The sequence below is a fragment of the Henckelia pumila genome, chromosome 2 (genome assembly GCF_033568475.1).
Source record: "Henckelia pumila isolate YLH828 chromosome 2, ASM3356847v2, whole genome shotgun sequence".
Lineage (NCBI taxonomy): Eukaryota > Viridiplantae > Streptophyta > Magnoliopsida > Lamiales > Gesneriaceae > Henckelia > Henckelia pumila.
In genome coordinates, this window is record NC_133121.1 from 109,889,815 (window position 1) to 109,902,254 (window position 12,440).

The 12,440-nt window shown below is 38.5% G+C and overlaps 1 protein-coding gene across 2 annotated transcripts; it reads left to right on the forward strand.

Moving 5' to 3' along the window:
- The first annotated feature begins 1,455 nt into the window (after window positions 1-1,455).
- LOC140885067 (glucan endo-1,3-beta-glucosidase 8-like) lies at window positions 1,456-3,129 on the forward strand. 2 transcript variants are annotated; one of them, XM_073291983.1, is made up of 2 exons: window positions 1,456-1,714; window positions 1,853-3,129. In XM_073291983.1, exons 1-2 carry the CDS (start codon window positions 1,488-1,490, stop codon window positions 3,021-3,023), a joined length of 1,398 nt encoding a protein of 465 aa, XP_073148084.1. In that variant the 5' UTR covers window positions 1,456-1,487; the 3' UTR covers window positions 3,024-3,129. The 2 variants fall into 2 exon arrangements, with proteins under 2 accessions (XP_073148084.1, XP_073148082.1); XM_073291981.1 differs by having other exon boundaries at window positions 1,802-3,128.
- The last annotated feature ends 9,311 nt before the right edge of the window (window positions 3,130-12,440 follow it).

Consider the following 12,440-nt stretch of genomic DNA (forward strand, 5'->3'; position numbering starts at 1 on the left):
AAGAACGTACGTATATTACACAAAAATAATTTTACTATATATATTTTCTACTTGCTTGATCCCAATCTACGACTTAAACAGAAAATGCCTATTTTGTGTTTAAGAACAAAAACAACATCGAAAATAAACAAAAAGTTAATATCACTAGACTAGTAAAAAAAAAAGGGATTTTTCGAAATTTTTTAAGCAAAACGCTTAGATTCAAATTTTGCAAGACATAAAGTTTTGAATTTGGATTTTAAAGTTTAACGCTTGAAATTCGAATTGACAGCATTCTAAAACATTTCAAAGTTCGTATGATTTTAAAATTTATAATGCTTCTATTTTAAAGTCGATAATCGTTAAATATTGGGAAGCGTATTGTCAATAATCCGTAAGAATCGATCGTGCGGGGCAATAATGTTTATGGAAAAAGAATCAAAGTTACTCTTCCCTCGACTATTAATTTCTCTAGCCATTTTGTTCATGATATTCCCAAAGAGCAATATTTTACCAACACTATAGTTATGCAAAAAACATTTTATTAACTAATTACATCTTCGATAGGATTTTTTTTTTTTTTTTTTTTTTTTTATATCCAGTTGATCATTTGAATGAGAAAATAGCTTAGTTCCAAAACATATATAATTAAGTGAATATTAATTCCTTATATTTTATGTATTCCGATCCAACTATTGCATTAATTTATTGTATCATGTATTCTAAACACATATTAGTTTTTTCGATCAATATATACAGTCAGAATTTTTTTTAACAATATTTCTAATGCAATCATTTTCCCAAATACATCCGATATCCATAATGTCAATGTGATGACAAGAAATGTACGTAGCTTGTTCATCAGAAGACGGAAATTCCAGTATCATGCAAATCAACATAGTGACGAGAATTAAATTATAGGGAAAATTGCAAATTTAGTCCGGTATGTTTGTTACTTTGCGATTTTAGTCCTCTATGTTTTCACATTTCAGTTTTAGTTCTGCACGTTCTGATTTTTGGCAATTTCGGTCTTTTTTATTCGAAAATGCTTACGTGGCACTGTACACGTCAGCTCCACATCAGCACTGAATTGGTTCCACGTCAGCGTCACGTCGGAAAAAGGACTAAAATTGCCAAAAAAATAAAGATAGCGGACTAAAACTGAAATGTGAAAACATAGATGACCAAAATCGCAAAGTGACAAATATATAATACTAAATTTGCAATTTTTTCTTAAATTATATGCATCCAAAAATAATAAATAATGCAATTTAACGAGCACTTGATCATTATTAAATTATTAAATAAAAATAACAAGGGAAGAAAACAGATACAAAATGAAATTCTTCATGCATGCATGCTTTTATAAGAATATAATATAAAAGAATAATAGAATTAATAGATAGATTAAAATTCAATATATATATAGATAGATAGATTAAAATTCAATATATATATATATAGATAGATAGATAGGAATAAATTGGGGTAGGCAAAATACCCAAAGAATGATCCCATCCATGGTGGTGGATTTGTTATTGCAGAACGACATCAAAGAAGTCAGGCTTTTCAATCCCACCGGAAACGTGCTCGAAGCCTTCACCGGCACCCGCGACCTGATCACCATCTCCATCACCATCCCCAATGATTATTTCTTCCAATTTAATTCCCAAGATGAAGTGTTGGAGTGGGTCGACAACTGGATCACCACCTTCAAACAAAGAGTAAACTTCAGGTATTAATTAAACATATATATAATATATTCTGCATATGATGTTTCCAATAATATATATGATCTTTTTTTTTATATAACGATTTTCAGGTATGTGGTTTTAGGTAACCAACCCTATTCTGTCTCTGTTTTCAAAAACAGAACGTACGAGCATACTTTGGAAAAACTAGACCTCTTGCAAAGCACGCTCAATGCACGAGGCTATGGAAATGAAATCAAGGCAACAACCTCTCACTACACCGATCTGTTGAATATACATCGGAATAAGTCAGTGAATCCATCGGAGGCCGAGTTTCTTCCCGAATTCAGGGATCGGATGACCGAATACCTTCGCATCCTGCGAAAGAACCAGGCTCCCGCGATGTTGAACGTCATACCAATGCAATACATCATAGAACACAATTTGGACGTCAGCTTTGCATTCATGGATGGCAAGTCGAGCTACAAAGTTATAGACAACAACGGTCTTGTCTACGACAACGCTTTCGAGTTCTTGTACGATTCGTTCTTGTGGGCGATGATTAAAACCGGGCATGGGGACGTCAAACTCGTTGTTTCCCAGATAGGCTGGCCGACGGACGCGCTGGAAATCGCCACGGTGGCGAACGCCGAGCGTTTCCACAAACACTTTTTGCCTCACATAGCCGGCAACAGAGGGACGCCGTTGCGGCCGGGAACGAACATAGACGTGTTCCTACAGAACCTTTCCGACGAGAACAAGCTGAGCCTCAACTGGGGAGAGTACCAGCGGCACTGGGGGATCTACCAGTTCAACGGGGAGCCGAAATACAAGATCGATTTCACGGGACAAGGCCACGAGACGTTGCCCAGCGTCGCCAGGGGAATCACGCTCATGCCTAAAAGATGGTGCGTTTTCAACGGGGACAACACGAGGGACAACAAGACGTTGAGTCGTGAAATAGACAAGTGTTGTTCGTTCGCAGACTGTTCTAGCTTGGAGGAAGGAGGTTCTTGCAGCCACCTCGTGTACGAGAAGAAGGTGTCGTATGCTTTCAACAGGTATTTTCAGACAATGGTGCATAATCAGTCCGAGGTTTGCGGCATGAATGGGTTTGGGAAGATCGTGGACACGGATCCTTCGGATGGTAACTGCACTTTTCCGATCGAGATCTTGGCGGCGGAGTACAAACAAAGGCAAGATGAGTTCTTGGGAGAAAAGTCCACTTCAGATAATCCCGAAGAGTCTTCCCCAGGATCATCATCGGTAGCTTCCGTCCCGGAGAATATAATATTGCGCAATATGGTTTTGCGATTTACGATTTATATCTTCTTGTCATTAATGATTTTATGATGATCAGGATATGAAAGAATGAATATATATTGGTTAACGTTTGTTTGTCTCTATAAACTTGGGGGAAAAATACATGAAAATGCAGTTGTTTTGTACTGCTAATTGTTTGGTTTGATATAGGGATGTAATATCGTACCAAAATACCGGAATTTTGGCATATCGTATCGAAATTTTTTTCGAAATACACACATTTTTTTGGTATATGACCACCTCCCTGACCAACACTACCGTGATTCTCGTCAGCCATATCCTGAAAAGATTTGCACATTAAAATCCCAAATGTGCAAAAATTACTCAAGTCTAAACTAAATCCCAATTACTAATCCCAAAATCTAAGCATGCTCTGATACCAAAAATGTAGTGACCCTGCATGGTATCACCTACTAACTGGCAACTAATAGCATGCATTAAACTTAATAAAGCAATAACGCTTAACAGAGTAAAACGTGCGAAAACATAATCCATAATTACATATCAGCTTAGTAAAACATATTCAGGTTTAAATCTGTAATGATACAATCATATTTTAAAAGTAAACATTTATACAACTATATCGAATCCTGCTGTATAATTAACTCCTCAAGGCTCCTGCTCCCTAGTCCTGCCTTGAACTACCAGCTCCGTCCATCCTGCGACCTGCCCCGTGAAATAGGGTGTTCAAGATAACAACTAGGACGTGAGCGCTAACGCCCAGTACATAGACATGAGTAAACATATATATACGATGCATGCAACATGATGACTGGTAAAGGGTCATCTGAAAAGTCATGCTCAGTACCGGCGCCACATGAGTGCTGCCACCGCATGGATCAACCTCTGGGTGCAACCACACTCGTCTAGTACATCAGAGTAGACATACATAAATGCCCCCGCCGTCGCGGTACTCTCAGTGACAGACTATCGAGTATAGAGCTGAGCGGCTCTATAGTCATGTATAACAAAGTATAGGCTCAACGTGTATATGCATATGACATATAAATAATAAAATCGATAAATCATATATGCCAAATAAATGCAATATATGAACATGTATACTCGCTGGCAATCTCAGTCAATGTGTACGTACCTCTAGGCTAGTTCAAGTATAGTAGATCTTAGGTTCCAAGCCTATATTCAAAAGTTCACCGTATCACTACACAAGTTCTATAAGCCTTAACTAAGCTAATAAGTACTCCCAAAACTTAAATAGATTCCCGGACCATACCTTCGTCCGTAGATAGCCCTTTGGAGTCGCTAGTCCCGGATGACTATAACCACACTTTGGTTATTCCAGAATCTCTATTATAACCGATAGGGCCCTTAAGTGTATATCTTACACTATATAACTGAAGAAAGAAACTCAGGAATTCGTAATTCAAATGAAATCAGACAAGCCCTATTTATAGGCAAAATTCCCGGCCAGGATCGGAACTTCCGATTTCAGGATCGGAGCTTCCGATCTACTCACTGCGTGCATGCTTGACACGCTAGGATCGGAACTTCCGATCCGACGATCGGAGCTTCCGATCTGCCCTCCGTTCGACACTTGTCAAAACTCGCGGCTGAGTCATCGAGCATTGCTGGTAGCTGGAGATCGGAACTTCTGTTCCTGGATCGGAGCTTCCGATCTCTGTGCTTCCGATCCGCTTCCGAAGTGGCTGGGATCGGAGCTTCCGATCTGGGTTTGGAGCTTCCGATCCGGCCCAAAGTCAAAAGCCCAAATTTTTCTTCTGAAGTCCAATTACACTCCAAAATTGGTTAATTACTAACCCTTAATCATGTTTAACATATTATTATCTTAAAATGAAATCTGGGTTACTACATTCTCCCCACCTTTAGATATTTCGTCCGCGAAATAAAATCTAAAGACAAATTAAGATAACAATATGAAACATCAAACCATGTTTTATTACAACAACTGTAATTACATCTTTACATGGTAATCAAAAGTACAAAGTAAACAACTCAGGATATTCTGCTCGCATATGGCTCTCGGTTTCCCAAGTTGCTTCTTCAACGCCTCGGCGCTGCCACTGTACCATCACAAGTGGTATAGTCTTGTTCCGAAGAACTTTCTCTTTCCTGTCTAGGATACGGAGTGGTCGTTCAACAAAAGACAGATCTGACTCTAGCTGAATATCAGTAGACTGAATCACATGAGATTCATCAGCTATATACTATCGAAGTAGCGAGACATGAAAAACATTATGTATACTGGAAAGATTTGGCGGTAACGCCAGACGATATGCAATATCTCCAATCTTTTCCAGTATCTGGAAAGGCCCAATGAAATGAGGAGACAACTTGCCTTTCACACCGAATCTCATCACCTTCCTGAAAGGTGATACTCACAGGAAAACATATTCATTAGGCTCGAACTGAAGTGGCCTGCGGTGAATATTAGCATAACTGGCTTGCCGATCTTGAGCAATTTTGATCCTTCTCGTGATCAAATCTACCTTATCTACAATCTGCTGCACCAACTCAGGACCCTCGACTTGTCGTTCCCCGACTTCATCCCAGAATAATGGAGTACGACACCGTCGACCGTACAATTCCTCGAAAGGTGTCATATCAATACTACGATGATAACTGTTATTGTAGGCAAATTCGATCAAAGGTAATTGATCCTGCCAAGATAAGCCAAAGTCCATGACAGAAGAACGTAGCATATCCTCCAAAGTACGAATCGTCCGCTCTGACTGCCCGTCAGTCTCCGGATGATATGCAGTGCTCAAACTCAAAGTGGTACCCAACGCCTGCTGAAAACTACCCCAGAAGCGTGAGGTAAATCGCGGGTCTCTATCACTGACTATGCTTACTGGAATCCCATGTAATCGCACTATCTCCTGGACATATAAGCGTGCCATGCGATCATAAGAATACTCCCGGTTGTAAGGAATAAAGTGTGCTGATTTTGTCAGACGGTCAACAACGACTCAGAGAGCATCACACTGACGTGAAGTCATAGGTAAGTGGGTGACAAATAGGGTGTAAATGGATCTACAAGAGAAAACTTGGGCCTGATGGTAAGTTATTGACCTACAAGGTACGATTGGTAGCAAAAGGTTATACTCAAAGACAAGGAGTTGACTATGATGAAACCTTTTCGCCAGTCGCAATGTTCAAGTCCATAAGAATCCTTATTGCCATAGCAGCATGGTATGACTATGAGATATGGCAAATGGATGTGAAGACTGCATTTCTTAATGAAAACATTAAGGAAGAAATATATATGATGCAGCCCGAGGGATTCACATCCATAGAAAGCGAGCATAAGGTATGCAAGCTTCAGAGATCAATTTATGGTCTCAAACAAGCATCAAGAAGTTGGAACCAAAAATTTGATGAAACAATAAAGGACTTTGGTTTCATCAAAAACCCGGAGGAACCATGCGTATACAAGAAAGTAGTTAAGGATGCGGTGACGTTCTTAGTGCTTTATGTTGATGACATCCTACTCATTGGGAATGACGTAGGGATGTTGCAGTCAACAAAGATATGGTTATCAGGTAGATTCTCGATGAAGGATTTGGGTGAGGCCTCCTATATTCTAGGGATACAGATCTATAGAAATAGATCTAAGAGAATGATAGGACTCACTCAAGCAACCTACATCGACATCATATTGAAAAGGTTTTCTATGGATGAGTCCAAGAGAGGACATCTACCTATGTGTCATGGAGTTTCTCTATCCAAGTCTATGTGTCCCAAGACTGACGAAGAGATAGAGAAAATGACACACGTACCATATGCGTCAGCCATAGGTAGTATTATGTATGGGATGATATCTACCAGACCGGATGTAGCCTATGCTCTGAGTGTCACGAGCAGATATCAGGCCAACCCCGGTCAAACGCATTGGAAAGCCGTGAAGGATATTCTTAAGTACTTGAGAAGGACTAAGAATATATTCATGGTTTATGGAGAAAGAAAATTGAAATTGGAAGGCTATACCGACTCTAGCTTCCAAAGCGACGTGGATGACTCGAAGTCAACCTCTGGATTTGTATTCATGCTCAATGGCGGTGCTGTCTCTTGGAAGAGTTCCAAGCAGGACACCACAGCGGATTCCACCACTGAGGCAGAATACATTGCAGCATCAGCTGCTGCTAAAGAGACCGTTTGGATGAGGAATTTCGTCCAAGAGTTGGGCGTAATTCCTGAAGCTGTTGGTCCAGTTCCAGTGTACTGCGACAACACTGGTGCCGTTGCTCAGGCAAAGGAACCAAGGTCTCATCAAAGATCCAAACATGTACTGAGGAAATACCACATCATCCGGGAGATTGTGGAAAGAGGAGACATCACTGTCGAGAGAGTGACCTCTACAGACAATATCGCTGATCCACTTACTAAGCCCTTGCCAGGACCATTGTTTGACAAACATCGCAAAGCAATGAGATTACGTAGTATGACTAGTTGGCTTTAGGGCGAGTGGGAGATTGAAAGAGTGGGTGCCCGGTTAACTAATTTGTGGCTAAGGGCTTTTATGACTCTATGTATAAACAATCTTTGTTTAATATAATTTACATTCATTAATGGCATTTTCTTTGTCTTTCTTCATATTGTTATATTGTGATATACTATTGTTGTTTTGATAAAGAACTTGAATATACTATAGTGCAAGTAAGATGAGATAGTGAATAAAGAGAGATCACTATTATGAAACACATCTTATAGTCACTGTATATTCTAAACAGTTCCTAGTCAATTGAGCCGTCCGCTAATAAGGATAAGGATCGCTCGAGATTGAGACTAGCATTTGTGATGCCAAATACCACGTTTCATTGGTAATAGACATGGAGATGTTCAAAGCATGTAAATGGATATTCATATGATGAATGATCGAACTACCCTATTCGGACTTTCCAAGTGGTTATTATTATTTGAGTGAATAAGTCCGCGGTTTTGGTTGTACACCATTAGTCCTTACTACTTGAAACATCATTGAGACTCTATATGCTAGTACTGTACTTTGACTCATTTACCGACTCTATTGGGGTCATCAGGTGTCGGGATTGGGTACAGTTACGACACATATAGGAGTCGATGCTTTGTTGTCAAGGATTCACCACATACTTGCGAGTGTGGATATCCTATGCGATCTGAGGAGATATTAGTGTGACGAATCTCTGGCCAGAGTACATGATGTGTTTTAGGTTACTCGGTTTTCCTAGTAACACATGCGATATCACTATTTGATCTCCAAGATGTAATGCATAGTTATCGAATCTCGAACGACTCTCGATGCACCAATGGTTATTGATTCGATCGGGATATATGGATGAAGGGACCGTACTGTACGCTAACCAAAATCTACTGGTTCTTGCAGGCACTATCAGTGATATCTAGGGAATCATGGGGCGATGTTGCTAGGCGCTCTTACCATGATTCGATGGGTAAGTCGAAAATTGTTGTTCCGAGTCACAAAGAGTTGTGAGCCCACGGCTAGCTGTATCCCTGAACCATTGAGGGTCACACAAGTAATGGATTACTAAACCCTGTTGAGATAGTTAAATTTAAAGAGTTAAATTTAATGAAAGAGAAGTTGGACTTCTTAACTAAAAGGGAGTGAAATTTTCTAAAATGACATAGGGATGGGCATTTTTGGAAATCACTGAATTCAGATTCAGAAAAATTATCTTGACTTTAAAAGATGCAGAAATGGTTTCTGTGCACATTGATAAAATCGGTTTATCAATCGGAGTCATGATGAATTTTATATTAATTTCTATAATAACAGGCTTGGCTTGTTGGACTTAAGTTATGGATTGTGGGCCCTAAGGAGTTAGAGTCCTAATACAATTATAACTTAATCTTGTCTAGAAATTATCTATAAATACATGTGTAGTGTTCGAAAATCATAAGCTTTCAGTCTTGCAATTTTCGAATTACACACATATATTTTCAAGAGGAATTTTCGAAAATCGTCTGCTCCTTTTTGAGATAATTCAGTCTGTAATTTTTGTGAAAAATTACATTTTGAATTGACAGATCAAATCTGTTTATTCTCTTCGATAAACATCTGATTGATTTCTAGTGCAATCAATCAGAGGGTTTTAGTTTTCTATTCGTGGACTTAATTTCGGAGGTTGATCGTGATAGTCATCGGTTCTCGGGATTTACAAGAAGAGCAGATTAAATTCTGTTGGAGTCCATAATCAAGCCTTTGCTTGAATAGGTAAAAATATTTAAATTGTGAATTTATATTTTTACTTGCTAGATTTTAATCGTTAGGATTTGATACCCACGATATGGAATCGTTCCATATCGAAAAATAAAATTTTTAAACTTCCGCTGCTCCGGGTATCACATCCGTGTGATCAGAGAACGCGTGTTCCAACAGTGGTATCAGAGACAGGTCGTAAACTTTGATCAAACGATTAAAATTAATCGATTGTACAAAATTTTTAGCCTCGGTTACAAAACGAAAATTTTTTAAAATTAAATTTGAAAGGAAACAAGGCAATTGGGTAGCGATTGTCGCTACCTGGGGCAGCGATTTGATCGCTGCCCGAGCTGCCCACCTCCACGTGGGCAGCCCTGTCCCACGTGGAGGCGGGGCTGCCCAGAAATGTCCCGGGCAGTCCGAAAATTTAAAAATTTGATTTTTTGGATTTTTTGAAATTTTTGAAATTTTAGTTTTTGGTCCGATCAAAAATTGTTTTTGATTGGTCCACGAGACATCAGATCAAATTGTTTGAGTTCGAAATTTTTAAAATTGATTTTTGGATAAATTTGAATTTTTGGAAAATTTATAAATTTTATCCGTTAAATTAGATTTTATAAAATTAATTATTTTGGTACAATTGATGATAAGATATGATCTTATGAAAGGATAAGATAAAATTTGATTTTATCTTTTTAATTATGATGCCATTGCATGTTATCCAATTATTTAATTATTGAATTAATTATTGGATAAAAGGATGATCGATTGCCATGACCAATTTGGTAGGTGTATGTTAGGTTATTTACATTTGGTTTTATTGTTGTTGGGTTTTATTAATGGGCTTGGTTTATAGCCCAATTTGAATTGTCATTTGTAATAAAAAGTGGGTCTGGTTTATGGCCCGTTCCCACCCTTAAATATGTATCCCCTACTTGTCATCGAAATTTATTGTAAATTTATTAGACTTAGTGGGAGATAAAGATTTGAAGACAAAGGTGGGACCAGCAGACAATAAAGACCGAAAAAATGTAAATTGGAAGCTCAATGTAATAGGATTGCATTGCATACTTGCATATCACCTAGGATTGGACTTAGACTCGTGATTGGCAACCACGGGTCGATTAGTGATTGGGATCGATCATCCTTTAAATAATATATGATATTATTGTTGTATGCATGTTTAGACTAAATTGTATGAATCCCGCAAGCATACAAATATTGCATGATGAGACAATTTTCAAAATTAAAAATCCCTCATTTTAAATATGATTTAAAATTGATATCAAGATAAACAAAAGGAAATTTAAATATTGTTTAAATGTTCCTACCTTCCATCAACGATCAATGTATGAGATGCTACCCGCAGGCACGGTCCGACTCATATTATTGGGGGGGCCCGTTCGTCGAAAAGCTGTACATTGGATCGACACATGTTGTAAGTTGGGTGGAACTCCCATGGGATTGTCTCATATTATTGGGGATCCACATGGCGACCGTCCATCACAAGTTAAAATTGATGGGTCATCTTGACATGTCACATTAAACGGCGTCATATTATTGGGCCCTTATTGGACATGAGGTAAAAACATGGGGTTGCTTTGGAAGCAATTGGGCTCTACCTTTTGAAAATTATGGTTGGCTGATATTATTCGTGACTATAGTTTTTCAATTGGAATCCATGTTCCCACTAAGGAAACAATTTTCCCATTTTCATTAGAAGGTAGTGAAATCGTTAAAATAGTGGGAGTGGAATTCATAAAATTAAATTTTTCCATATTTTATGTCTTAGTAAATTAATTAAACAATCACTGATTATTATCTGTTTCTTTTCAGTATTTCATTACAATGAATTCGCGAAATCCACTATACTCAATTCTCGAACAAAACAAATTGACTGGCGCAAACTATACGGAATGGTTTCGTAAATTAAAGATTGTTCTAAACTCGGAGAAAATTTTCTACGTGTTAGAAAAGAATCCTCCAAAGGAAGCACCGACTAATATAAGTCCGGAAGAATTGGCAAAACTTGATCAATGGTGGGACCATGATATCAAGGCTAAATGCTATATGCAAGCTTTAATGTCTGATGAACTCCAGAGGTGATTTGAGGATGCCGTGAATGCTGCTGACATACACATGCACCTCAAGGAACTTTTTGGAGCTCAGTGAAGGTCGGAGAGGTATGCCACCATCAAAGAGCTCATGACATGCCGCATGCGAGATGAGACTTCGGTCCGTGAGCACGGGGTACACATGATTGGGCTCATTGAAAAATTGGTAACACTCGATTTGACTTTGGAGCATGAAATAAACGCGGACTTGTTACTTCTTTCTCTTCCTTCGTCGTTTGACGGATTTGTGGTGAACTTCAATATGAACAAGATAGAGGCCATCCTTGAAGAGATGGTCAATATGCTTGTGTCTTATGAGGCCACATTAAAGAAGGATAAACCGTTACTCTTGGTTGGCTCCTCTTCTTACTCCAAGAAGAGGCCAAGTGGAAAGGGTAAGAAACGTTCTGCCCCACCCAAGAAAATTGTACCACAGAAGAAGGGCAAGACAAAAGCTTCAAACGTGAACATATCTGGAGATGTTTGCCATCACTGCAAGAAACCCAGTCATTGAAAACGTAACTGCAAGGAATACCTCGAGCAGTTGCGAACTGCAAAGGGTATGTTTTACATTGAAATAAATGTTTAACTTAATACTACTTCTTGGGTATTGGATACCGGATGTGGATCTCACATTTTCAATGATTTGCAGGTGATGACAAGAAGTCGTAAGCTTAGGATGGGTGAGACCCAGCTGAGGCTCGGAAATGGTTTCAGAGTTGAAGCCAAAGCAGTGGGAGACGTTTATTTAGTTTTGCAGAACAATTTTAAGTTATTATTGAGAGATGTTTTATTTGTGCCAGATTTAGTTAAAAACATTATTTCTGTTTCTATGCTTGATAGAGATGGTTTTTCTTGTAATTTTGTAAATGAGATTTGCAATATTTACAAGAATGAATGTTTGATTGGAAATGGACAACTTGAAAACGATATATATAACTTAAAATTAAAAGACGTTCCAATTAATTATGTTGATAAATCGGTAACAACAAATAAAAGGAAAAACGATAGTCAAAACCCGGCAAACCTTTGGCATGCTAGGCTAGGTCATATTTCCTCAAGGAGGATGAACAAGCTAGTGGGAGAGGGCATGTTTGATATGTCTGATATTAACTCTCTACCTACTTGTGAGTCCTGCCTAAAAGAAAAAATGAC

Coding starts and splice junctions, on each gene's coding strand:
- LOC140885067 (XM_073291981.1), top strand. CDS start 1,488: ATGATCCCATCCATGGTGGTGGATTTGTTATTGCAGAACGACATCAAA. Junction 1,715..1,801: donor AAACAAAGAGTAAACTTCAG/GTATTAATTAAA, acceptor AACGATTTTCAG/GTATGTGGTTTTAGGTAACC.